This window comes from Eubalaena glacialis, chromosome 10 (assembly GCF_028564815.1).
Source record: "Eubalaena glacialis isolate mEubGla1 chromosome 10, mEubGla1.1.hap2.+ XY, whole genome shotgun sequence".
Taxonomy (NCBI): domain Eukaryota; kingdom Metazoa; phylum Chordata; class Mammalia; order Artiodactyla; family Balaenidae; genus Eubalaena; species Eubalaena glacialis.
The window spans coordinates 60,122,048-60,149,868 of record NC_083725.1 but is presented as its reverse complement, the minus strand read 5'-3'; the positions used below and the strand labels follow the sequence as shown (position 1 = coordinate 60,149,868).

Sequence of the window (27,821 nt, the reverse complement as noted above, 5' to 3'; positions counted from 1 at the left end):
CTGCTGACATGTCCTTCCAGAAAACAGGAACGTTGACAGTTCCTTAATTTTAACTGTCTGTTATATCTAAGTATCATCACTAACAATGGTATGCAGCTGAGATCCATAAATACCTATTCAACAATATTTCTTAGTTTCAAATGACAAAAGATAAGCTCACCTCCCCAGGCTTCTCATTTATATGCGATATCACGTTAGGAAGAAATGAAAAACACATGTCAAACCAATCCTGTACACTTTAAATATGTGCAGTTTCCTATATATCAATAACACCTCAATAAAGCTGCTGAAAAACCCCAAAACAAAACAAAAAGTAATGAAAATGTTACTTTATATGGGACAAATAAAAGAATTACTTCATTTATTTCTTAAGAGCGGTTTCTTCTGGTGAACAACAAAGTACCTCTGCAGAGCCTAGTAGCCTGAGGACAATGGTGAAGCACATTTTATGTAATTAATACCTAATTTTTTTTTTTAGCCTACATCTACCTTACTATCTCTACTCAACGAAAAAAATACCCTTTTAGTTTATTGTGTTATGCTGCAGCTCCACGGCAGAACTACTTGAATGCTTTGTGTTTTGCATCATTTCCAGCCTCCAAATAGGATTTTAGAAGCCTTACAAGTAAAATATATAATATTATCTACGTGACCCAAACTGCGTATCCTAGGTGTGTTTCGAAGTGCAGAAGATCGAGGAGCTATCGGCTCGGGGCTGGGTGTGGCTGGCTGTTGTGAGAAATCTTTCCTAGAGCTCGGAGTAGGCTTCCCAAAGATCTCCTCCAAATCCCTTATGGAAAAGCCTTTCTCTCTCTCTCTCTCTCTCTCTCTCTCTCACACACACACACACACACACACACACCCCCTCTAAATAAAGGCATTTTCCTCGGGGTTCAACACCAGAGCGCCAGCCTAGGTGTTTTTGTTTGTGGAATTGGGAAGCAGTGTGCTGGAGCCAACTCTAGGGGTCCTTCCCGAGGTTCCGGGTGAAGCCGTCGCCCCCCTCCGGGCCTCAGTTCCGGGAAGGACGGTCGGCCGCAGCAGCTGGACCCGCCCAGGCTCTCGAGAGCACCTGAGTCGTGAGTGGCGACGGGGGTGGGGCGGGTCGGGTCGAAAGCCTCCGCTCGGCTCAGCCCCCACCCCTCGTGGCGGCGGCCCAGCAGGCGGAAGGGATGATGATTGACTGAGCGGCTCGGCGGCTAGGGCGTCGCAGAGAGACGGTAGAAGAGGGGACGACTGAGCTTTCTCCTTAAACTGGTTGGGTTGGGCCTCGGGAACAGCCTTCCCCAGGCCTATTGGCCGCCCTGAACGGGTTGTTATGGTAACAAATGACAGACCGGTGCCTTATGAATCGGCCAATGAGACGGGCCGTCTTTTCCACCCCACTTCTGAGCAGTAGGTGTTGCGAAAGCCCGGGTAGGATCCCGAGAAGAAGGTGGTGTCAGAACGTTTAGCGGAAGGGCCGGGGGCGGGGCTGGCGACCTGGCAGGGCGAGCCAATCACGCCTGGTTTTATCAACGGCCCCGCCCCTTTACCGCACATTTCCCCTCCCCTAGCTCATTTCGCACGACGCAGCGGTTGGGAGCACAGACATTTTCGGAGCTGGAGCCGCCACTGCCGCCGCCATTTTGTGTCTGTGGAGAAAGAAGATTCGGTGGCGGCTGGAAGTGGACGGAGATCACCCGTGAGACGGCGGCGTTTCATACCCGAGGTTCCCCCCGTGTCGTCCCCCAACCCCCCTCCGCGGTCAGCATGTGGTGAAGCCGGAGCCGCGAGACCCGGGGAGAGGAAGAGGAGTCGGAAGGGAGGCGGGGTATCGAGAGCGGCTTCAGCTTCAGCTGCGGCGGACCTCGGAGGGGGGCCGCGGCGCAATGTCAGAGCAGACGCCGGCCGAGGCCGGTACTGCGGGGGCCCGGGAGGACGCCTGTCGGGATTATCAGTCATCACTCGAAGACCTGACCTTCAATAGCAAACCGCACATCAATATGCTGACCATTCTAGCCGAGGAGAACCTGCCCTTCGCCAAGGAGATCGTCTCTCTCATCGAGGCCCAAACCGCCAAGGTTTTTATTACACCCCGCAGCCTCCTATTCTTCTAATACTCCCTGATTTTAGTGTCAGCCTCATCCCAGGTCTCGCTTCTATCCAAAGGGGGACGGTGTTCCTCCTCTCCAACCCTACCCCCTCCAACTCAGGCTCGGTCTCTGGCCCAGGCTTCGAGCGTGGGCCTCTCTTGGGGGGAGGGAGTGGGGAGGATAAAGGGTGGAGTCCCACTTCCGCTTACCAGCTCCCTATTTAGGCCACCGCATCGTGTATCCCGCCGCACACGCTTTGAATAGAGCCCTTCGGGGAGGGGGAGAATTAAAGGCAGTTCGTGGTGTGGGGAAGTAAGAGTTAAAACCATTTGAAACCCCTGGGATGGTGGGGAGTGGTTCTCCCCCCCTCCCCCCGCCCCGAACTCTTTTGGGTAACTGTGCTCTGTGGGTTGGAAGGAGGTGAAGGGGGACCTGGGAGCGAGCTGTTGGGGGGTGGGAATAGGGCCTTGGCCCCGAGTGGAGCAGCCGCCTGTTAGGAGCCCAACATGGCGCCTGAAAAGCACATGATGCGAAAGGGAAGAGAGGAGAATCCATTCCCTGCCAGCCAGGCAGCTGCTCACACCCGTCAGCCCCATTTTGGGGTGGGGGCGGCTAGATATAATTTGTATTCTCCTATCGGAGGGTCTCATTTGCCCCCAGATACGGGAAATTGGGGTTGAGGGTGGGGTTGGAGCGGGTGGGGAGGAGATCTTATCCAACCTGTAGGTGGAGAACTGGCCCACTGGGTAACAAGTACTTGTAGTTTTTTTTTGAAAAGTTCAGTTCCTCCTCCTCTTCCTTTTCTCTTTTTTTCCTCCCTTCCTTCCCTGAAAGTGAAGACGTGCTTTGCTTCACCCCTTGACAGCAGTGGTCCTCTGCCACCCTATATTTCCCTGTAGTCCTCCTCTTCTGTGGATTCATGTGGGAGCGATTTGTCATTTAAGTAAAGTTACTGTTAAACTTAGTTATCGTAATGAGTTTTAATAGCTTCCCAGTACTACGTTTTAAGTTATTTTTGAAGCTTGTACTTATGGTTTAGTTTTTTTCTAGTTGTTAGTGATTGAAATGATCAGGATGAGCCTCCTTTTAGCAGAGTGAACCCCTTTTAAAAGGCCACTTTAACAACAACCACCAATATATTGTTTAGAGGCGCTTTCTGTCTAGTGTAAAACTGAGTGGTCTGACTTTAATAAATGGTTTTGAAATGTGTGACTGGTATAAAATTTGTGAATAAAACATATAAAATATGTATTTGTCTTTTTTATTTACCTTTGTAAGGTGTAGAATTTGTTTCCAAGACTTATTTTTATCTACGTGGTTGTGTGTTTTAAACAAAAGTCTTTAAGTGACTTGGGTTCATTCTTCTTTAGGTTCCATCCACTCTTTTGGGTAAATCTGTTCACAAGATACACGGTTTCAGGTGGTCCTTTCATACCTTAAAGAGGACAAAAAGTAAGGTTTTCTTTTTTTTTTAGGGCCCAACAAGTTTGTCATGCTCAGTCTGACAGCTAAAATACAAGTCCTTATTCACCTTTTCCTGTGAATGTCTGTGTGAAACAGCTATTGTTCTTTTTTTAAAGTATGAGATTTTAAAAGGAAGCATTCCTCATACTCAACATCCTTTTTATTGATAAAACAAACATGTTGGACATGAAAACTTAGTTTTGCCTTGTCGAAGGCTTAACATTAAATGCCTTTTTAAAAAAACAAAAATGCACTTGCGTTTTTTAAAAAAATAACATTCATTTTTAAAAATTCTGCCTAGTATTTTTGGGGTTACTAATATTCCACAGAGCCTAATATTTAGCAGCTCAGGTTGTCACTCAAAGAACCATTTCCTTGCTGGTTTTTAATGGATCCAGAAGACTTTCAGAAGTGAAAATTAAATGCTGAATATAGTGACCACATTAAAATTTGTATTTGTGTGTGGCTACACAGAGTGGTGAAAATAGATGGACTATTTGCTGATGAAAGACAGCTGAAATTTTTTTGGCACACGTTTCCTGGTTATTTTTGTAAAGCCAGATTGAGGAAAAGATGTAACAGTCACTTTGGGGAAATAATTTAATGGGGTTGGGGTTGAGGGTGAGGGGAGGGCTTTTCTGTCATTTGGTAGCAAACTGGCTTGGTTTTGTGTTTCTGGAGGTGAATGTTTGTGTCCTTATCCTCTAGCATTTCAGCATTACTAAACTTAAGGATTCACACTTACTTGACTCCTTCCATGAGGCAGTAGTAGCAAAAAAATACTACATATAAGAGTTCACTTGTACAATAAAAAGTTAGCCTACTGAACAGATTTTGGTTTTAAAGAGAGCCTGTTTATCTTCATAAGTACAACAATGACTAAAATGGTATAAAACATGACATGGTAAGATAAAGACACAGCAATAAAGCAGTTGACGTGTTGGTACTTAATAGTTTACCCACATGCAATAGCCTTGTGAAACCCTTTTATTAGTACTGTAAAAGAAAACTTTCATACAAAGTTATTCAAAGGTTTCCTTAGTCAACTTTGGTTGTTATCAGAAGCAAGAGCACTTCCACACACTTGTATGGGCAATTGGTTTTTGAAATAATGGTGGCATTGTGTACTGCAGAACTGTGAGCTTACCCTGGCTACAGGTAGCTGTGGGTAAGTGTTGTTCAGGGTTAAGATTCCTATACACGTGGGAAGGGTAAATGGGGATAATTTTTGTTTTCGTTTTTAAATCGTGGGTACTCCTGTGGAGTGGGAGTTAACACTTAGTTTATGTGGTGTGTCTTAATGCTCCTCAACAAGTCTGTGAACCTGCTGATGCTTTCTGGAAACTTGCTATGCCTTCTAAAAGCCAGTGATGGGTAGGCATTACAGTTGAGCTGGGGCAACATTTCTTTGCTTTGGAAAGGGCCACCTGTATCGGCATCATCACACTGGCCCTGCACAAATTTAGAACTCCTGGTTTGTGCGTGTCAGAGGAAAAATATTTCGACGGAGAGTCTGTGCTGTGAAGAAAATCTTCAGGACAAATCCTGGTTTCCAGAGTCAAGTTCAACCTGATTTACATGACTCAGCGGCTGCTCCATCCAGTTTTCCTTGTATCAGTAACAACGTGCACTTTCCTGCATGTTCATGTGCAAGTAGTTTAAAAGTGTTTTTTTTGCCATTAACTTCATATGTGAAGTGTACTTAATTTCTTTTGTTCATTGGATTATAGAGAAGTAATCCTAATGATTTTACAGGTAACAAAAGGTTCATAGACTTTAACATATAAAATATGCCTATGGAAATTAGGGTTTCTGCCAGAAGTCTGAAAACTTTTTTTCATTGAGTCTAGGTACATCATCATAAGTTAATGTGGGTCACAAAGCTTACACTTGGATTACAGAAAATATCCTCCCCCTTTTTTGGTCACTTAAAACACAGTTTTGTTTTGTTTTGTTTTTTAACTATACGAACCTGAAATTCCATTGAGTGTTAAATGAGGGTACTAGAGACTATGTTTTTTCTTTCCAGTAATTCTGAGCTTATTTTGTATGCTCAACTAAAGATCATTGTAAGAGGTGAGACCTTGAACACTTAAATTTCATAAAGGTTAATATTGATTCAGAAGTATTTAATATCAACAAGATATTGAGGTCTGTATTGTACGTTAAACGCTCACTTTTAAAAGTAGTTCTTTGTTGGCAATTCATTGTACTAAACTTTTCAGTTTCTTTTTATTACTTCAGGCTCCCTCCTCAGAGAAGCTTCCTGTTATGTACCTTATGGATTCTATCGTGAAAAATGTTGGAAGAGAGTATCTCACTGCCTTTACTAAAAATCTAGTTGCAACATTTATTTGTGTGTTTGAAAAGGTATATATACATTTAGAAACATTTGAATTTTTAAAACATGTTCCTGATTAAATAAATACTTGCCTTTGTGTTGGGTTTTCTTGGGTGGGGAAATGTTTTATTCTTTTGGGCATTTAACATGCTAAAGTTAGTGTTTCGTATTTAAAGTGGGTTCTAGGTGTTTTACATTATCCATTCAAAAATAGATGTGTTTGCTTTTAGAAGTTCATTTTTTTGATTGACTTTGTTCACTGGAAGATCTGTTTCGTCACTAGAATACGGGCAAAAAGATCTGAAGCTATCAAGAGTACTTCAAATTTCATTGTTTAGGTTTCTGGTGTTAGGATGTTGACTATTTCTGTCTTAAAAAAAAGAAAAAGAAAAAGCATAATCCTAGTGTGTGTCAACCTGTGATGGATGCCTGAAACTTGTGATTTTTTTTTTTTCTGGAAATGTTTCCTCTTGTTAACTTTGTTCAAGTATATTTTATGTGAATGTTCTAGGTATGTATGAATGGTGGATCAGTGAATTGCTTTAGGTTATTTTGGAAATACTTCCCCCCACCTCTGGCCCCTCTTAGTGTTTAGAAGAAAGGCTTGTTAGTTTCTATACCTAGAGATTGTAAATTCCTTTCATAACATTGTATCTGGTAGTTTGGTTAATACAGTATTATGTTGAGGAAGACAAAGGATTTGCTGAAGTAATTCTCTTTCCTGTCAGGCTTCATCTTTCACACTGATAAAAGGGGCATTTATAAGATATTTGGGTTTAAAGATTGTTTCCTAACAAAAAATTGGTGGTTCTTATATTTTAGTAGATGCACCTGTTGTGTCTCGAGAAATCTTACAGTTGTCAGGCTTGGAGAATTGGGATTATTTTGAAAGAACTCACTATCAGATTTTACTTGTTTGTTAGAACAGAAAATGGGTAGTGGCTACTTGAGTAATTTTTTCCCCTTTAAGTTCTTAGAGGAAAGAAATACTGCTAAGTAAGTATATGCAGAAGAAATTTGTAAAGCTGTATTTCAAACTGAATTATGGAGCTTGTTAATAGTGTATTGTAGACTTTTGCTAAATACTGCTTACCTGAGACTCTAGTCTAAGGAGAAGTCAACTTTGCGTTATAGAAGTTGGGGCACTAAACCAATTTCTTGGTTTCAGTTTCAGTATGTTCAAATTCATTTGGGTGTTTGGTAGAAAATGTTAACTGACTCTTACTGGGCCTTAACACTGAAGGTGATGAAAATGACCTTGTAGTAAATATTATCTAAAGACTCGAATATAGTCAAGGCTTTATTATTCTAAAGTTAGAACTCTAATTCAGTTTTCCCAAGTGCTAGTTTTCTCTGATGGCTAATTTAAGAAGTATTATTTTTGTTACTATGCCCATCACAAGCATGAGCAGATATGATATAAAACTAAAGCTCATCAGTAGGTAAGGTTTTGTGAATTTCAATTATTCAGGTGCCTTTCACACCACAAATAGCTTGTTCATAGGTACCAGCCATATTGTATTGCAGGAGATTAGTTAGATAGTTTTGTTTAACTTTGTACTAAATGTAAATAACTTAAAAAATTTAAGTCATCAGATAAACTATTTTCTAGTTGTTATTATATTTTTGTCCAGAGTGAAAGTAACAGTAGGAATACTGTGTCAAACCCTAATATTTGGGAACATTTTGTACTTCTAAAAATTCAGACTCGTCTAATTGTTTGCTTTCATGAAGGCTAGGTGATAATGACTTTAATTTTTCTAATTTTTTTGACAGAAATTTCTTTATTAACTTTACATCTGCAAACAAATGTACTTTTAATAAATGATTACTGTTGTATGTATTTACGAATTAGTAGTATGTGTGCTATATGTGAAGTAGAACAGAGATTTATGTAGCATTATACTTAATATATAAAACATCCTATAGTAACTTAACAAGCCATAGAATTGTTCTGTTGTTCTAGGTGGATGAAAATACTAGAAAAAGTTTATTTAAATTACGTTCCACCTGGGATGAAATATTCCCTTTGAAGAAACTTTATGCCCTGGATGTCAGAGTCAATTCGTTAGATCCTGCTTGGCCTATTAAACCTCTGCCCCCCAATGTGAATACATCTAGCATCCATGTGAATCCTAAATTTTTAAATAAATCGGTAAGTTTTAACATGAATGGTATATAACTAATATTTTTAACTGTCACATTTTGACTTCTCTAAAATTTCTTGCCAGATAAAACTAACAAGAATACCCTGTGCTGAATCAGTTTAATTAAAAAAAAAAAAATTTCCACCTTCAGGTTCACAGTACATTTAAAGTAAATGTTCTCCTTGTTTAGGTTTTACATAACATTTATTTTGGTTTTTTAAATTCCTGAAAATTTTCTGTGTGCTTTTTAACATGATTGGCCATTTAAGATTATGGATAGTGTTTATTAAGAGAGAAGCTGATAATTTCTAGCTCCCCCCTTAGCTGCTTCCTTTTTAGATGTGATTTTTTTTTTGTAAACAAATTATTTTTTCTTATAGCCTGAAGAGTCTTCAACACCTGGCACAGTGGTCAGTTCCCCTAGCATCTCCACTCCTCCAATTGTTCCGGATATACAAAAGAATCTTACCCAAGAGCAACTAATAAGGCAGCAGTTACTGGCAAAACAAAAGCAGTTGTTAGAACTTCAGCAGAAAAAGCTGGAGCTTGAGCTAGAGCAAGCTAAGGCACAACTGGTAAGTAAAGGAGATTTGGCATTTTGAGTATTTTTAAACCTGTTTTCTGATGGATATGGAATTATTTTGTATTTTAATTGTATTCACATGTTACTTTTATTAATAGTGTAATTTTTCCACTTTTATTTTGCAAGTTATGGTGTATTTATTAGACCAAATTTGTATATCCTTATTGTAAAAGTCACTTTAATATAAACTGCACTATTTTCTTTCAAATACTTTTTATTAGATTGCTGTCTTATAAGATAGTCCCTTAGTTTTGTTAAAAATTATATCATGTGGATGTACTGTCAGTTCCAAGATGGTAGGTGTGTTGTGGCAGATGTTTTTGCCTAGTCTTTAATATTTAATGAGCTTATGTTTCATGAGCAGAAATCCTTAGCAGTTTCCTTAGAAGGCTACAAAAAAAAAAAGCCATCACAAAATTAAGGAGGCCAGGAAGATTATGTATTTCTGTGCATGAATAACCTTATATTAAGCTATTTTACTTAATTACTTAGCACTTGACCTTATTTGAGAGTGAGGAAGTACAGGAAGGCAGAATTTAATGAATGCATTATCAGTGCCACTTTGAGAGGAACTAAATTTTATGACTTAGAATTTACCTGGAAAGACTTGGATGCTTGTGCAGCTGGAGTGCAGTGATTTATTTAGTAGTTTCTTAATATCAGTGTGGCCCAGAATTCTGAATAATTAGGAAGAGGGAGGATTTTTTTTTTCATTCTACCTAGAAGTTATAAAACCCCAAAGTAGAGGATTAGTAAGAAATAACAGGCCACATAAATATTGTATATGACCTTTCTCCTTTCATTTTAATCTCCACTTAAATACTAGAAGTATACACTATAAATATGATATTGAATAAATGGATTTATTGAATAAAGCATTATATTCCTTAGTTTTCGGTTTCTTGACAAATAATCTGAATGTTTTACAGATGTAACATGAACGTTTATCTTGTATTTCAGGCAGTTTCTCTTAGTGTTCAGCAGGAGACATCCAACTTAGGTCCTGGAACCGCACCATCCAAATTACATGTTTCACAAATTCCCCCTATGACAGTTAAAGCTCCCCATCAGGTTCCTGTGCAACCTGAGAAAAGTCGTCCAGGTCCATCCTTACAAATTCAAGATATGAAAGGAACTAACCGGGATCCCCGTCTTAATAGGTTGAGCCAACATTCTTCTCATGGAAAAGATCAGAGTCACAGGAAGGAATTCCTAATGAACACATTGAACCAGTCTGATATTAAGACAAGTAAAACTGTACCCTCTGAAAAACTAAATTCATCCAAGCAAGAAAAAAGTAAATCAGGTGAAAAAATAACCAAGAAAGAACTTGACCAATTAGATTCTAAATCCAAATCTAAATCTAAATCACCATCACCTTTGAAAAACAAATTATCCCACACGAAAGACTTGAAAAGTCAAGAATCTGAAAGTGCAAGGGTGTCTGATATGAGCAAGAGAGATCCAAGATTAAAAAAACATCTTCAGGATAAGACTGATAGCAAAGATGATGATCTAAAAGAGAAGAGAAAAACTGCAGAAAAAAAGGATAAAGATGAACACATGAAATCATCTGAACACAGACTGGTGGGAAGTAGAAATAAAGTCATAAATGGCATTGTGCAAAAACAGGATACAGTAACGGAAGAATCGGAAAAACAGGGGACAAAACCAGGGAGATCGAGTACTAGAAAGCGATCAAGATCACGATCACCCAAGTCTCGATCACCGATTATACATTCTCCCAAGAGAAGAGATAGGCGGTCACCCAAACGAAGGCAAAGGAGTATGTCTCCAACCTCAACACCCAAAGCTGGGAAGATTCGCCAGTCAGGAGTTAAGCAGTCACATATGGAAGAGTTTACACCACCTTCCAGGGAAGAAAGAAATGCGAAGAGAAGTACTAAACAGGATGTTCGAGATCCAAGGCGAATAAAAAAGACTGAAGAGGAACGACCACAAGAAACTGCAAATCAGCATTCTACCAAGTCAGGCACTGAACCAAAGGAAAATGTAGAAAATTGGCAAAGTTCCAAGTCTACCAAAAGATGGAAATCTGGTTGGGAAGAAAATAAAAGGTAGGTTAACATTTTTAATCGAGTAGAATAATGTGTACATTTAAAAATACAGTGTTGATTTAAAAATTGGATAATGTTTATTGGGTGCTATAATTAGTACTTTTTTCCCCCGTTTAATTCTTAAAACCCTGTGGGTTAAGTACCATTATTATTGCTGTTTTACATATAAGGAAACTGAAGTTTAGAAAGGTTAACTAATCTGCCTAAGGTGGCACATCCAGGACATGCAAGAATCAGAATTCATATCTGATTTTCCTGACTTCAAATCTTGTGCTCTTAATCTTTAAATTAACTTTTATGGTTACATATATTCATTTTAGCCAGATCCTATTAAGGATCTTTAAATATGGTCCTGAGTATTTAAAAATTTTTTATGATGTAACATAATTGCTTTTATGGTTTCAGTTTACAACAGGGTGATGAACATAGTAAAGCTCCTCATCTAAGGCATAGGGAGAGCTGGTCAAGCACTAAAGGAATCTTGTCACCTCGAGCTCCAAAACAGCAGCATCGATTAAGCGTAGATGCCAATCTTCAGATTCCTAAAGAGTTAACTCTTGCAAGCAAAAGAGAATTACTTCAAAAGGTAGCTACTGTGCTCCCATGTAGTCATTATTCTCCTTTTGTCTATAAGTTTTTTTGTAAGTACTTTTTATATTTAAAATATTGATTTCCTTTTATCACCCCTATGCAGACGAGTGAACGTTTAGCATCTGGTGAAATTACACAGGATGAGTTCCTTGTTGTTGTGCATCAAATTCGACAGCTATTTCAGTATCAAGAAGGTAAACATAGATGCAATGTACGGGATAGTCCTACAGAAGAAAATAAAGGTGGATTAAAAAAGAAACCTCTCTTAACTGATGCTGAATTAACCTACTATGAACATAAAGCAAAACTGAAAAGGACACAGGTTCAGCATTCATTTCCAAGACTTGATCTCTTAGATCCTGATATTTTTGACTACCCTTTGACTGATGCCTTGTTGTCTGGAATAGAATGTGAGCCATCCAAAAGTAAACATGCAAGTAGGAATAGTGGAGCACAGTTTGACAGAAAAGAACAATTTAGTGAAAGAGCAAGACGTCTTTCTCCTATATCTGGGAGTCGTACTTATGCTGAGAATCTTTCACCCCATGAGGGCCGGAGAAGACATGACGAGCAAGTCTCTGCTAAAGGTAGAAAAAGTTAAATCAGATTATGCCTATTGAATCACACAGCAGTGAAGGGAAAATGAACAAGCTAAGTGGGGATGGATTTTTGTGACTGTTCAGACTTCTGTTTTGTCGTCGTTTGTTTTGTTTCGGTTTTTTCCCTCAAAGGGAAGGGAAGGGAGCTGATATTTATAAGGCCAACCGTGTGTTAGGTACTTTACTAGGTTCTTTATATATGTAATCTGATTTAATCCTCACAATGACCTAATGAAATATATATTATCCCCATTTTACAGATAGGAAACAAGACCAGAGAGGTTAAATAACTTGCTCTCAAAGTCAAATACTTAGTAAATTGACTGAATGGGTATTTTTTTTACCCAGGTGTATCTGACTCTAGAGGGCATTCTCTTACCTGCTGCTTGTTGCTGTCTTTTTCCCTCCCCTCTCATAAAGTGAGATAGTTATGGATGTTTTTGAATAAACATTTACAAGAATATACGAAGAATATTTTAGGATAATTTGATATAAATTATCAGATTCAGGGAAAATAAATTTTTTTTCTTTTTAAAAGGTGTACGAGAAGAGCAGAGATCACCATTCAATGATCGTTTTCCACTTAAGCGACCTAGATATGAAGATTCAGATAAACCATTTGTAGATAGCCCAGCATCACGATTCGCCGGCCTTGATACAAATCAGCGACTTACGGCTTTAGCTGAAGATAGACCATTATACGATGGACCTAGTAGGCCATCAGTAGCGAGAGATGGCCCAACCAAGATGATTTTTGAAGGACCTAATAAATTAAGCCCTAGAATTGATGGACCTCCTGCACCAGGTTCTCTTCGGTTTGATGGGTCACCGGCACAAATGGGGGGAGGTGGCCCTTTGAGATTTGAAGGACCACAAGGCCAGTTAGGAGGTGGGTGTCCTTTGAGATTTGAAGGTCCTCCGGGACCAGTAGGGACACCTCTGCGGTTTGAGGGGCCTATTGGTCAAGCAGGAGGAGGTGGTTTTCGGTTTGAAGGTTCCCCCGGTCTGAGGTTTGAGGGATCTGCAGGTGGTTTGCGATTTGAAGGACCAGGGGCCCAGCCTGTGGGTAGTCTCAGGTTTGAGGGACACCGGGGTCAACCTGTGGGTGGTCTGAGGTTTGAGGGACCTCATGGTCAGCCTGTGGGTGGACTTAGATTTGATAATCCCCGAGGTCAGCCTGTAGGTGGACTTAGATTTGAGGGAGGTCATGGTCCATCAGGGGCTGCAATTAGGTTTGATGGACCTCATGGTCAGCCATCAGGTGGGATCAGATTTGAGGGCCCATTGCTACAGCAGGGAGTTGGGATGAGGTTTGAGGGCCCCCATGGTCAGTCAGTAGCTGGTATGAGATTTGAAGGACAACATAATCAACTTGGTGGGAACCTTAGGTTTGAGGGTCCACATGGTCAGCCAGGGGTTGGGATCAGGTTTGAAGGACCTTTAGTCCAACAAGGAGGTGGAATGAGGTTTGAGGGTCCTTCTGTACCAGGAGGCGGCCTGAGAATCGAAGGACCTCTGGGTCAAGGTGGTCCAAGATTTGAAGGTTGTCATGCTTTAAGGTTTGATGGGCAACCAGGTCAGCCATCACTCTTGCCAAGATTTGATGGATTACATGGTCAGCCAGGTCCTAGATTTGAAAGAACTGGTCAGCCAGGCCCACAGAGATTTGATGGACCACCTGGACAGCAGGTTCAACCAAGATTTGATGGTGTACCTCAAAGATTTGATGGTCCACAACACCAGCAAGCATCAAGGTTTGATATTCCTCTTGGTCTTCAAGGCACACGATTTGACAATCATCCTTCACAAAGGCTTGAATCGGTATCTTTCAATCAGACTGGCCCATATAATGATCCACCTGGCAATGCTTTTAATGCCCCATCCCAAGGACTGCAGTTCCAAAGACATGAACAAATATTTGATTCACCTCAAGGACCAAATTTTAATGGACCGCATGGCCCTGGAAACCAGAGTTTCTCGAATCCCCTTAACAGAGCTTCTGGACACTATTTTGATGAGAAGAATCTTCAGAGCTCTCAATTTGGAAACTTTGGCAATTTACCTGCTTCAATAACCGTAGGAAATATTCAGGCATCTCAACAGGTAAGTCTGTTATAGTTATTCTAAAAGTATATTGTATGCAGATATGAACCATTTTTTTTTTTTTTTGGAACCATTTTTAATGTTTCTAGTGTTTGAGGAAGGTTTTCAGGATATAGTTTATTCTATAGGTTGGAAAGGATTTTTTAAAATTTAATTTTTTTAGTAAGTTTTTGGAGGGGGGGGCAGTTTTTAATGTACTTCAAAACCCCACCTGCTAGGAAAGTGAGATGAGAGTCTTCTGGGGCTGAAATTTGCAGTTTAAATCCAAAATTGATCTTAGTTCTTCCAGGATCTAGAGAACCCTCTCAATCTCAATCTCCACCCACCACCCCCCCCCCCCCAAATCTTTTCTTTTTTAATAGACTTTATTTTTTAGAGTAGTTTAGGCTCACAGCAAAATTGAGCTATGAGGTATAGGGATTTCCCATATACCCCTTGCCTTCACATATGCATAGCCTCCTCTTATGGTTTTTTGTTTTGTTTTGTTTTTGGCTTCAAAGGTATTAAAGTATAATACAGTTGTGTGTGTTTCATAGACCTCTGCTACATTGTACAACTTTTGAGCCTTGATGAGCTTTATAGTAATCATAGAGCTGATTTTATAGACTGTTCTTTGATTAAGAACTTCCTTAGCCTGAGTTAACAAACAAACAAGAAAATCAAATTGCCCATGCTTTTACAGTCTGTAATTCTTTTTCTTCCTCTCTTCCTACTTTTCACCACCTTTCCGTCATTCCAGTCAACTGCAGTTGTTTGATGTTAACTTGTTCTGCATACATTTTAAAATGCTTATTGAAATAGTGTTAAAGCAATATGCTTATAATTTGTGATTAATTCAGTTGATATTAATGACTACTTTTACTTGCCTGCTGAAATTCTCCTGGGCTAAATTTACTTTTTTCCAGGTAGTAACACTTTCTTACTAGGACAGATTTATTTTATGCCAGTAACATTGCATGGAAGAAAGTGTAAAACAAGAAAGGTTTTAAAAGCATGTTAGAAGCATTATTGATAGAAAGCAGCCTTCTGTCCATATCCAGTGGTTTGGGAAAACAATTGGCCTCCTTAGTTAGACTTATACTCTATTGTATGTTTTTAAGAGAAATGATACTCTTAATTGACAAGATACTCTAGAATGGGACTTGAGTTAGTCTTGTTCCTACATTATACAGAATTGATGGGGTTTTTATTACGCATACATACCACTGAAGGTTCACGCAGGATACTGAAGAAGGCTTATAAATGGACATTTGTTTACATAGTAGCAATATGTAGAAGTCCTACCTCATTCTTGACTACAAATACAATAATTGTATGCCTGTACTGTACTTATTTCATGACTTTTATTTTTTAACATTCCCTTAAAATCTTTTACAGTCTACTTTGTAACTCAGTTTGATGGCTAACAGAATGATCATAAAGGAGTTCAGATTGCTAATTAAAGCAGGCTTTTGACATCTGTGTAAAGGAGTTAGGTCACGAGTTCTGGCCACAGGTTTGCTGTTTACTGGCCATTATGATTGTGTATAGATCACATGGCTGGATGTCAGATTTCTATTTGTAAAATAAGAGAAAACACCGGCAAGGTAAAGTGATTTGTGTAAGGTCATACAGCTAGTTTTTGGCTACCTTATGTTTGCATGGTATCTTAAACTTTTCAAAGAACCTTCACATCCATTATCTTATAATTCTGTGAAAAATATAAGGGAAGGTCTTATTGTTCCTTTTTATAGAAAGCCTAGAAGTGAAGTGACCTAGTCAGGTTACACTTGTAAATCTTTATTATCATAAACAGGCCTCATGATATCTGTGAATATATTAACGTAATTTGAATGTTAAAGTTTTACTTAAAAATATAGAAAAGATGTTCTTAAAACCAAGATTTCTTTTAAAGGTTCTGACTGGTGTTACTCAGCCAGTAGCATTTGGCCAAGGACAACAATTTTTGCCAGTTCATCCACAAAATCCTGGAGCATTTGTTCAGAATCCTTCAGGTATGTACTTTCTGAACTTTGTGTTTTTCGAAAGACAATTATTGTTTGATTGAGTAGCTACCTTGTCAATTTTAGAAAATGACAATTTTGAGAGGGCATATGCAATTTAGAGAAATTTAATCTGACTGGAATGTTTTGTTTTCTTTCTGAGTTTGTTTACATTGTTGATGTATATTCACACTAATCCCCTTTACAACTAGAGATGGTTAGCCAGGACTTGTAGACCACAAAAAAGAGGGAAGGAGACCTAGTAGGTGGAAGCTAGAGGGTAGGGTAGGAATGTGACATTTGTGTTGAGGTAAAATGAAGTCAGTGACAAACCTCAGAAATATCAGTTACTTGATACTTTGAAGTTTTGTTTTGTGTGTGTGTGATGATCCAATAAACATTAAGTGAATACTGCAGACATCACCTTATAAGCTGATTCATTCATATGTCTTTATGGGCACTCAAGTAATAATTGTACACAACATGTTAAAAGGATTTCCTAGCTAGATGCCCATGATAAGCATCTATGGGGTGAGACTTAACAATATTGTTATGGATACAATAACAATAGTAGATACGTGGGCTTTAAAAATAAGTTTTAGGGAATTCCCTTGTGGTCCAGTGGTTAGGACTGCATGCTTTCACTGCTGAAGGGCTCGGGTTCAATCCCTGGTTGGGGAACTAAGATCCCTCAAGCCGTGCGGTGCAGGCAAAAAAAAAAAAAGTTTTAGTTTTAATATGTGAAAAATGAGAAGTATATAAATTAAAATTACTGGAAAGTCAATATATTGAGAGCTAACTCAACCAAATTGTAGTGGTACTTGCTTTATTTCTGAATCATTAAAACAGCCATCTTCAGAAACATGCTGTAGCATGGCTCTATTAAGTTTACAAATTTAGAGTTTTCCAAAAGTTCTGAAGTAACTAGGGAAGTCCTAGCCAAGCTCTAGTTTATACATTAAATATTAAACTGTATCATCACAGGAAGCTCACTCAATTAATTTGAAAACGTTTTGTTTTTAATTGCTAGATTGACAATTAGGATTAGTATTCTTCTTATTTTTTGTTTTCACTATAATGAAAAGGGAAGGAAAGTACTGAATATTTGGGGTCTAAGAAGACCAGGGTTAGAATCTCCACTCTGCTACTTTACAGGTAGGTGGAGTATAAGCAAATATCCTCTCTGGGGTTCAGTTTTTTCCTCTGCAGATAGCATATGATAAAAGTCAGGATTTGCCGGGGAATTTTTTTTTTCCCAGAGAATCAAATGAGATAGTATATGCAAAAGTACCATGTAACTTGTGAAGTGCTATATTGGTGTATTTTCCTTTAGAACTCAGTTTTTCTTGTAGAGTAGAGGATTTGTTGTATTGGAGTTGGTAGCTTGAGATAGCGTGCAGCAGCTGCAAATTTTGCTCTTTTTTGTATGAGATAATATACAAAACCTGCATGTTTTCTTTTGCTTTTACAACCTTGGGGTGCTTATGTATACAAGGCATAGCAATGTCACAGAGGAAATCACATCTTATTTCCTGGGTTGGAGGTTATTGAATGAGATGTTAGATAAGCCTTCCTTCTTCAAGTTTTACTTAAAGAGATATGAAAAGTATTTAGTGTTCAGTATTTGGCTTCTGTCAGGTTTTTTCTCAAAATTCAAAGTAAAGACACTCTTTTCCTAGTAGTAAATATACTCATGTTCATTTATTCATCCAAACGAATACTGATCATTTGCTATATTCTAGGCATTGTGCTAGGATGACTTTAATAAGGTTTATCCTTCTAAGGGCTTTATAATGTAGCAGGATCTATGGACTTTTTTTTTTTTTTTCTCTAAATAGCTGTTCAGACTTCCCTAGTGGTCCAGTGGTTAAGACTCTGTGCTCCCAATGCAGGGGGCCCAGCTTCGATCCCTGGTCAGGGAACTAGATCCTGCATGCTGCATCTAAGAGCTGGCACAGCCAAATAAATTAAAAGAAAGAAAAAAATTAAACAGCTGTTCACTTGGTTGATAAGTTAGACACCATCATTGGGTACCTGAGTATGAAATTCCAAACCTGTTCTGAGAATCACCTCTTATTCCTGTTTCTAAATGCATAGAAAATCAAATACAATCTGAAAGTGTCTTAAGCTTTTTTTGTGTTTCATGCAGCTCAGAGTATTATTTTATTTATTTATTTTTTAAGTCTTTATTGGAGTATAATTGCTTTGCAATGATGTGTTAGTTTCTGCTGTACAACAAAGTCAATCAGCTATATGTATGTGTATATCCCCATAACCCCTCCCTCTTGAGCCTCCCTCCCACCCTCCCTATCTCACCCCTCTAGGTCTTCACAACGCATCAAGCTGATCTCCCTGTGCTATGCAGCAGCTTCTCACTAGCCAGCCATTTTACATTTGGTAGTGTATATATGTCACTGCTACTCTCTCACTTCGTCCTAGCTTCCCCTTCCCACCCTGTCTTCAAGTCCGTTCTCTACGTCTGTGTCTTCATTCCTGTCTTCATTCCAACTCCACTAGGTTCATCAGTACTGTTTTTTTAGATTCCATTTATGTGCGTTAGCATATGGTATTTATTTTTCTCTTTCTGACTTACTTCACTCTGTATGACAGGCTCTAAGTCCATCCATCTCGTTACAAATAACTCAATTTTGTTCCTTTTTATGGCTGAGTAATACTCCATTGTATATATGTGCCACATCTTCTTTATCCATTCATCTGTCGATCGACATTTAGGTTGCTCCCATGTCCTGGCTATTGTAAATAGTGCTGCAATGAACACTGTGGTACATGACTCTTTTTGAATTATGGTTTTCTCAGGGTATGTGCCCAGTAGTGGGATTGCTGGGTCATATGGTAATTCTATTTTTAGTTTTTTAAGGAATCTCCATATTGTTCTCCATAGTGGCTGTATCAATTTACATTCCCACCAACAGTGCAAGAGGGTTGCCTTTTCACCACACCCTCTCCAGCATTTATTGTTTGTAGATTTTTTTGGTGATGGCTATTCTGACTGGTGTGAGGTGATACCTCATTGTGATTTTGATTTGCGCTTCTCTAATGATTAGTGATGTTGAGCATCTTTTCATGTGTTTGTTGGCAATCTGTATGTCTTCTTTGGAAAAATGTCTATTTAGGTCTTCCAACCATTTTTGGATTGGGTTGTTTGTTTTTTGATACTGAGCTGCTTGAGCTGCTTCTGTATTTTGGAGATTAATCCTTTGTCAGTTGCTTTGTTTGCAAATATTTTCTCCCATTCTGAGGGTTGTCTTTTTGTCTTGTTTATGGTTTCCTTTGCTGTGCAAAAGCTTTTAAGTTTCATTAGGTCCCATTTGTTTATTTTTGTTTTTATTTCCATTACTCTAGGAGGCTTTTTTTTTTTATTTTTTTTCTCTGTGTGGTTTTTTTAAATTATATAAGTGTACAATACAGTGATTCACAATTTTTAAAGCTTTTGCTCCGTTTATAGTTACTATAAAATATTGACTATATTCCCTGTGTTATACAGTATATCATTGAGTTTATTTTATACCTAATAGTCTGTACCTCTTAATCCCTTACCCCTATATTTATATTGCTCCTACCTTCTTCCCTCTTCCCACTGGTAACCACTAGCATGTTCTTGTTCTCTGTGTGTCTACCTCTTTTTTGTAATATTCGCTAGTTTGTTATATTTTTTAGATTCCACGTCTAAGTGATATCATACAGTATTTGTCTTTCTCTGTCTTATTTCACTTTGACTGTTTTTCTTTAAACAAATATTATATATACTGCCAAACACCTCAGTGCTTTACAAATATTAATTCATTTAATCCTCGTAACAACCTTAGGTAGGAACAATTATTATTACCCTTTTACAGGTAAAGAGAACAGACACAGATAAGTAACTTGATCATGTCACACAACTAGAAAGTGGAATTTCTAGTTAGAATCCCAGGAGTCTGGTTCCATAGTTCATGCTCTTTTTTTTTTTTTTTTCTTTCATAGTTCATGCTCTTGATCACTAAACTTGGCTTCTGGAAGACATGTGATTAGCTAGTTAGGATTCTTAGACATATAAATAGCTAATTCTAATGAAAGGTAAATGTTAAACTATTGTGTGAAGTGGCTGTTGTAATTGACCATTGAGGTTGATTTATTCATTCATGTAGTCAGACATTTCATTTCAACAGACATTAATTAGCCTATTGTATACAAGGCACTGTGCTAAGTGTAAAGAGTATGCAATGGTTAAGGGCAGAGATTATGTATTGTATTGTGGATGCAAATTGAATTTCTGCTATTAAGAGGAATTTTTAGTGATTCAGAACTTTTTTCTAGAGGTGTGGTAAATAAGATGCATAGTAGTGACATACAAATATATTAAAATACTGTTTTTATAGTTGAGTTAAAGAATTGTAATTTTTAAATTAGTGCTTAGCAAAATATGGAATTGGATTGATTCCTCACCAGTGAGCTTAAGGAGAAGATTGTTATCCTTGTTTCATTTATTCAGATTTTTGAAGCTTTAGTAAGCCTGACACCTTTTCAGCAATAGCCTGAACTGCTTTGCAAGGGCAGTAATTCAGCAAAGGTCAGAGGGGCAGGTATATTCTGAGCCACAGGGCTCATCTCCCTGTGTTAGTTCCCCTGGGTAGTTATGGAAGGTGGGGGAGCTGGGGGGCTGGGCAGGAGTACTTCCATTTAGGCTCTGGGTATTTTTTTCCCCTAGAAATCTGTGCTAAGAGATGGTAGCCTACTTCATCTATGCAAAACGACCTTTCCCAATATGGTTAGGTGAAGAATAGAGAATTGGAAGGGTGAAAAGTTGGACCTAGAGGTGTGGTGCTGCATTGCGTAGAAGGGAGCATGAAGCTCTCTGCCCTCAGTATTCTGCTTTTCTTTGGCATGGATTTAATTGGGCAACAGTGGGTAATACTGGTTTTTTAAGATAACATGTATGTCCGTATAAAGTATTAGTGGTTTCAGTATTCGTCTTAGAATATATTTTTAAGAGGTCATGATTTGCTGACATAAATGCAAAGTTCACTTTTGGGAGCTTTTGGTAATTACAATGATCTTAACAAGATTTTATTAAGTTTAATGTTGATAGGATATCTTGAAGAAAACTTTAAAAATCCTTAGTATAATTTGCATCTTTAAGTTCTACTTTTAAGAGTGTTATTTTTTTAAAGGTGCCCTTCCTAAGGCATATCCTGATAATCATCTCAGTCAGGTGGATGTAAATGAATTGTTTTCAAAACTGCTAAAAACAGGAATTCTCAAATTGTCCCAGCCTGATTCAGCTACAGCACGTAAGTATGGTTCTGTAATTCATCTACACAAAGCTTTATTAAGTTATAAAAATGTATGATATGATACAATGATGTGTTCTATGATAAAAGTTCTTACAATGATTGAATTCTTAGGTATACTTATATAACTGGTTTATAATGAAATAAAAAAAAATTTTCTAACAAGGAACTGTTACCTTTATAGTGGACATTGTTTCAGTTAACTAACATTCCTGCAAACACCATGTGCAGACTTTTTCTAGTTATTCTGTATTATTTTAGCTTATAAAAAATAATTAGAATGTTGATCAATTTCATGAAGGTTGACTTTTAAGAGACCAGACCTTATATCACTTATCAAAATAAAGAATTGTATTAGGTTCCTTGGCCAGTAAACCTAAGATCAGGAGCACTGAATAGGCAAGATGGGGCTCTCCATATGCTTTTAACACTATAGTGTTCCCCTGTAAAGAATACATGGAAACTGGTTTTTAGATATTTGTTGTGTTTCTTTTCAATTGAAGAAGTAAATGAAGTTGCTGCTCAGCCCCCTGCTGAGGAGGAAGAAGATCAAAGTGAAGATCAAGACGTTCCAGATCTTACCAATTTTACAGTTGAAGAATTGAAACAGTATGTAATCTAATTTTCTAAGGTAAAAGGGACGGTGACTTTAATAACAGTGGATATTATCACTAGTGCTATTCGTCTTACCCCTCTCACTGTTTTTAAAATTTAGGAAGCCTGTTTTCCCTTTTTTAATGTGGTAAAATATACATAACATAAACTTAAGGAAGCCTGTTATCTTCTTTTCAAATATGTTTGCTGCACAAGTATTTAGGCCAAAAGTCTATCCCCAAATTTCTATTTTTTATTATCTCTGTTTAGTATAGCAAGTATAGGGAGTTTAAGGATTAGGTGTTAGTAATCACTCATGTCTTCCTTTTTATCTCTATTTTCTCTTTATCATCACTGTTTTTTCTGTATTGATATTCTCATGCTTTTGAAGTTAAGAAAATGAGGTTTTTGTAGTCTAGTATTTAAAAAATTAAAAATTTTTTCATTTTATAGAAAATACAAATGAATAAAGTCAAGAAAATAAAATTACCTACAATTTCCACTTTACTGATAACCAGTGTTAACATTTGGTGCATATATTTTCATAAATTTTTATTGCCTATATTATATAAAAAACATTTACATTTGCTTTATGGATCCATTATATTGTTATGAGTACTTTTAAAAATAATAGAACAGCTAATGGGTTTCATCTTTTTTTTTTTAATTGAAGCATAATTTATTTACAGTGTTAGTTTCAGGTGTACAGCAAAGTGATTGTTTTATATATATATATATAAATATATACTTTTTCAGATTCTTTTATTATAAAACACTGAGTGTAGTCCCCTGTGCTATACAGGTTTCACCCTTTTAAAGGCAATTTTTTTCAAAGTGATACTTTTCACATAGTTAAAACTTTATAATGAAAGTCTTACAGTAAAGGCTTATAATAAAAGATGGCATGCCTTTTTCCTAGTACTACTTTTTACCTGAAGGCAACCATTTCCTAACTCTTTTATCTATGGTTCTTGGCATTTACTTCTTTATTTCTTAAAAGATACATAGTTTTCTGATTTATTACATTTCTTGATTTATCCCATTTAGACAATTTATTGACTTCCTGAAAGTGAAGATTTAGGTAGCTCTTTTACTGTCCTCCCAACTCTTAGCTATAAAGCCATTTCTCATTAAATTTTTATTCAGTATTAATATTTTGACTCTAAATATTTTGTTTTCTGGTATACAAAGTACTATGTACTGTGCTTTGCTTTATTCTACTATTTTAAAAAAATTTCTGGAGTTAATAACTGCCCTGTTTGTTCACTTACTTATTCTGCATACCTATTTCTTTCCAGATAGGGAGCCCAGAATTTAAAAAAACTGATTATTGCTGACTTCAGTTTCCCACTAGCCTTCTACTTTTTCTTTTTAGTTACCCATACTATTATTATTTCTTCTGTACCTCTTTCACTGTTCTTTAGACCAGGGTGGGACAGTTGAGTTATTTAAAACCGCGAAGATCTGGAGAGGTGAAATCTAATTGTTCTGCCATATCCACCCTGATATTGACATTAGTCTAAGAACAGGCCAGCTGTTGCCTTATTAGATAGCAGATGATCATTCCATTATTAGCTAGAAGGAAATAAGTAACTGGGCCAGGCCTATTGATAAGAGGGTAGACACCATGTTCCAAAATTAACCAAAGTTAAGGTAAAGAGAGTCACTGACACTAGAGAATATTATTGATCTTTGAATATTAATTCTTCCAGCCAACTGTTGGCTGAAACATTATTCTGTCACATAATAATGGCTTCACCATTATCAAAATACAGAAAACTGAAGTACTTATAACTGCCTTTTTTTTTTTTAAGGCCATTAAGTCAGCCACAGTATCAAAACTAAAGATTATTTCTGTATTTTACAAAACAGACGTTATGATAGTGTTATAAATCGACTGTATACTGGTATTCAGTGTTACTCTTGTGGAATGAGGTTTACAACATCACAGACAGATGTATATGCAGATCACTTGGACTGGCATTATCGACAAAATAGAACTGAAAAAGATGTAAGCAGAAAAGTCACTCATAGACGTTGGTACTACAGTTTAACAGTAAGTAATTCATGTGCCTCTGAACTATCTTTTAGCCTTTAAATTATATCATTCAAAAGTATATTAGTTTAAGTAATTGCTGAGCACTAACTAGTGAATTTTTTGAATAAAATTTGACCCTTAGAATATAAAAGGTTTTTTTTAATTAAAAAAAATTTGAAGAGTATGTATTTGCTTTTTGTTGAAATTAAGAGTAGAACACAGGTTTCTTCTAGTTCTAAAATTCCAAGGTTCTATGACTGATTTTTTTTTGGTAAAAAATTGTGCATGAAATTTATCTTATTTACATTAGTAGTTGTAACTCTAGAGTTAAAGGAATGTTAACGTTAAGATCTTAATTATTCATTAGTTGCTTTATGTTGTCTATTAGTTATGGGGCTCAAAGAGATGGTATAATTCTAAATAATCAATATTAAAGCATATTGTAGAAGAAAGTACCCTTACGTTTAAGTGGCATTATATTGAAGGTGTTCAGTAAGAGTCTAGAAACAAATGAATATACTCTTTTTAAATTAACTCTTTTTAAGGACTGGATAGAATTTGAGGAAATAGCTGATCTGGAAGAACGTGCAAAGAGCCAGTTTTTTGAAAAGGTGCACGAAGAAGTCGTGCTCAAAACTCAGGAGGCTGCTAAAGAAAAGGAATTCCAAAGTGTACCTGCTGGACCAGCAGGAGCAGTTGAGGTAAAAGAAAAATGTTCAATTTTCTACCTCTGGTCATGCCTTTCACTTCCTTTAAGTAAATAATCATAAATATAACTTATTTACATCCCTCTTTTAATGATTTTGAGACTTCTTGTAAGCTTTACTCTTCAGTGTTATTCTTGTGATCTGGCTTCGGGTTTCATAACCACTGTAGTTATTACACATTTATCTGTGACCAAGATCTGTGAAATGTTAACTATTTTTGCATGGAAGAATGCGAAATCCTTAGATCTTACTTTGTATTATATATTTGAACATTGTTTAAATTTTCACAAAACTCTTAAATTCCTTTCTCCACTTAACAAAATGTTTCTGTATTTTTACTTAATGGCATTAAGTGTGTTCTATTATGTAAACTTCATTTTTATATGGTTCTATTTTAGAGTTGTGAAATTTGTCAAGAACAATTTGAACAGTACTGGGATGAAGAAGAGGAGGAGTGGCATTTAAAAAATGCTATTCGAGTAGATGGAAAGGTAATTTTCAGCTCTTTATGAAGTACTTTAAAAGGAAGTATTAAGATTTTTTTTTTTAATTTTTATAGGGGTAGCTTACTACTTTGAAAGAAAAGTGTTAGTTGTATTTTTATTTTGGTTTTTAATAAAAGTGGTATTTCTAAGGTATTGGACTTTAGAGAGTCAGAGTGTGTGAGTTGGAAGGCATTTTAGCAATCATCTGATCCTGTACTCATTTTATAAAAAAGGTTGCATAACTAGTTAATGATAAATCCAGGACTAGATCTTCTGAGTCTAGTTAGTCTTCTTTCTGCCTAACCACACTATTTTGATTCTAAATTTATAGTTCATCATCAAAACTGTTTCTGTCTTAACATACCATGTTATCTACTTAAATATATAAAGGAAGTTTTAAGGGAAATCAGGATGAAAATTTTGTTTTTATCCGTTTTTGTGACCAAATGATTTTCGTTGCCTTTCCAAAGATAGTTTATCTCTGGGTTAAATTTAAAAAGAAAATCATACCAGAATAGTCCATTAGAAATGAATATGCATGTGAATACTTACTTACTTTTTTGTTTTTGCTTTAGATTTATCATCCATCATGTTATGAAGATTATCAAAATGTAAGTTCTTTTTGGTTACTGTTTGTTCTCCTTTACATTGATAAATTTTATTTTCAGTTATTTTTTGCATCTGGGCAACATTTTTATTTTAATCTTGATGTGTTGAGCTGTCTTAGTTTTGATGTAGCATTTAGGTTGTTCACTAAATATTGGTGCTAGATTGATAGGGTCTGATTTAAATTTTGAAATTTTTGTATCATTCCTTGTATTCTCTTCATTTGAATCTTGATGATGTCTTCTACTAGAGTACTAGGCCTAGAGAATGAGAAGGTTCACGATGGGAATAATTTTCTAAAAGTTATGGGTAGCATTTACTGCTTACTCCACTCGGCCATGTAATATAGGAATAATTTTTAAATTATCATTACATGAAATACAAAAAAAAATCAGTCTCTTGACCTTGGAAATTCAAATTTTCATATTTGTAGAGTGACCATTTTTTTTAAACCAAACAGTGGAACATCTTAACTTTCAAATAATATTTGTTTCACAAGTTCAAGGGGCAGTTTGGAAGATATACTTAGGTCATCAAAAGACTAGACTTTGTAGGATGTTTTGATGGTTTTGAGGTATTTTTTAAAAATCCTTAGGGTATTTGAAATTAGGAGCAACAAATCCCAGGATATATGTAGGGGGTTATATTGGGATTAAAATATAGAAACGTGTCTAATCATTGAATCAGCTTCTTTTGTCATTAAATTTGTTACTGCTTTTCTTACCATAGCTCATTGCTGAGCACATATCAAATGCTCAATATACATTTTATTTATTTATATTTATTTATTTGGTTGTGCTAGGTCTTAGCTGAGGCAGGCGGTCTCCTTCGTTGCAGCATGTGTGCGCCTTCATTGTGGCATGTGTGCTCCTTCATTGAGCCAGCAGGCTCCTTGCAGCTCGCTGGCTCCTTAGTTGTGGCATGCGAACTCTTAGTTGCGGCATGCGTGTGGGATCTAGTTCCCTGACCAGGGATTGAACCCGGGCCCCCTGCATTGGGAGTGCGGAGTCTTAACCACTGCGCCACCAGGGAAGTCCCTCAATATACATTTTATTAATTGGCTGCCTTTATGGCATGTTTTGTGGGAAAGCAGGGTTTTCAATTGCATTTGGTATATATTTATTTCTTTGCCCATACAAGGGTCTTATAAAACTAAATGTCATTTAATGTGATATTTGTGAACTTCAATCAGTACTTAAAGGGTTTTTCATTTTATAGACATCTTCATTTGATTGTACACCATCTCCCAGCAAGACACCAGTTGAAAATCCCTTGAACATTATGTTGAACATTGTCAAAAACGAATTGCAGGAACCCTGTGAAAGTCCCAAAGTTAAGGAAGAACGGATTGATACTCCACCAGCTTGTACAGAGGAAAGCATAGCAACAGCCACTGAAATTAAAACAGAAAATGACACAGTCGAGTCAGTTTAAGTAAAATGAGAAAGGTATGTTTTTCTTTTTTTAAAAAAAAAAAAAAAAGCTGCTGTTGAAATCTAGAAGGTGAAGAATTTTTTATGTATATATAGACATATCTATATAAATTGTCTAGCTGAGGCGGGGCCTTCAGCTATCATTTGGTTAATAAATACATTTTAGTATTTGCATTTCCTACTGCCTGCACAGTTTCAGGTGCTTGTTGTGTGAAAGTTCTGTAGATGTGTGCAAATTTAACAAAATGAAATTGTATGTGTAAAAATGTATGATTTTCACTTGTGAAACTGTAAATTATAAATAAAAAATATTTTTGCTATCCATGGAGTGTAATATTTATGCACACCATCAAATAAAGACAGTGTTTCTGTACTTTTTATTGGGTGAAAATGGAATTAAACAGCAATTTCAACATGAGATTTTTTTCCAGCAGCTTCCCATGATTAAAGAAGCAAAGTCTGAGTTAGTTTTATCCTTCAGAAGGGGGTTGTGAGAGCACTGCAGGACTTTTCTCAAATTGAAAAGCCAGATTTGAAAAAAATTTTTAAATGAAATAGGACATATTTGCATATATATATATCTCCAGCTATAGAGAACCATCCAGATGTCCATTTTTGAAAAGTATCTAATGAAGCAACTTTTATTCTTGAACTTGGACACTGACGCCATCAAATGATTAACAAATATATTTAAGTACTAAAGG

General features: G+C 36.9%; 1 protein-coding gene across 2 annotated transcripts; it reads left to right on the top strand.

The window, feature by feature from the left end:
* Window positions 1–1,685: 1,685 nt before the first annotated feature.
* Window positions 1,686–27,368, top strand: PCF11 (PCF11 cleavage and polyadenylation factor subunit). 2 transcript variants are annotated; one of them, XM_061204086.1, is made up of 16 exons: window positions 1,686–2,063; window positions 5,784–5,909; window positions 7,847–8,035; window positions 8,408–8,602; window positions 9,571–10,688; window positions 11,094–11,274; window positions 11,383–11,473; window positions 12,417–13,981; window positions 15,876–15,975; window positions 21,135–21,254; window positions 21,758–21,863; window positions 23,721–23,904; window positions 24,432–24,587; window positions 24,992–25,084; window positions 25,654–25,689; window positions 26,903–27,368. In XM_061204086.1, the coding sequence occupies exons 1-16, from the start codon at window positions 1,872–1,874 to the stop codon at window positions 27,116–27,118; spliced, it is 4,668 nt and encodes a 1,555-aa protein (XP_061060069.1). In that variant the 5' UTR covers window positions 1,686–1,871; the 3' UTR covers window positions 27,119–27,368. The 2 variants fall into 2 exon arrangements, with proteins under 2 accessions (XP_061060069.1, XP_061060068.1); XM_061204085.1 differs by having other exon boundaries at window positions 11,383–11,866.
* Window positions 27,369–27,821: the final 453 nt, after the last annotated feature.

Coding starts and splice junctions, on each gene's coding strand:
- PCF11 (XM_061204085.1), top strand. CDS start 1,872: ATGTCAGAGCAGACGCCGGCCGAGGCCGGTACTGCGGGGGCCCGGGAG. Junction 5,910..7,846: donor TTATTTGTGTGTTTGAAAAG/GTATATATACAT, acceptor CTGTTGTTCTAG/GTGGATGAAAATACTAGAAA. Junction 21,255..21,757: donor GCCTGATTCAGCTACAGCAC/GTAAGTATGGTT, acceptor TTTCAATTGAAG/AAGTAAATGAAGTTGCTGCT.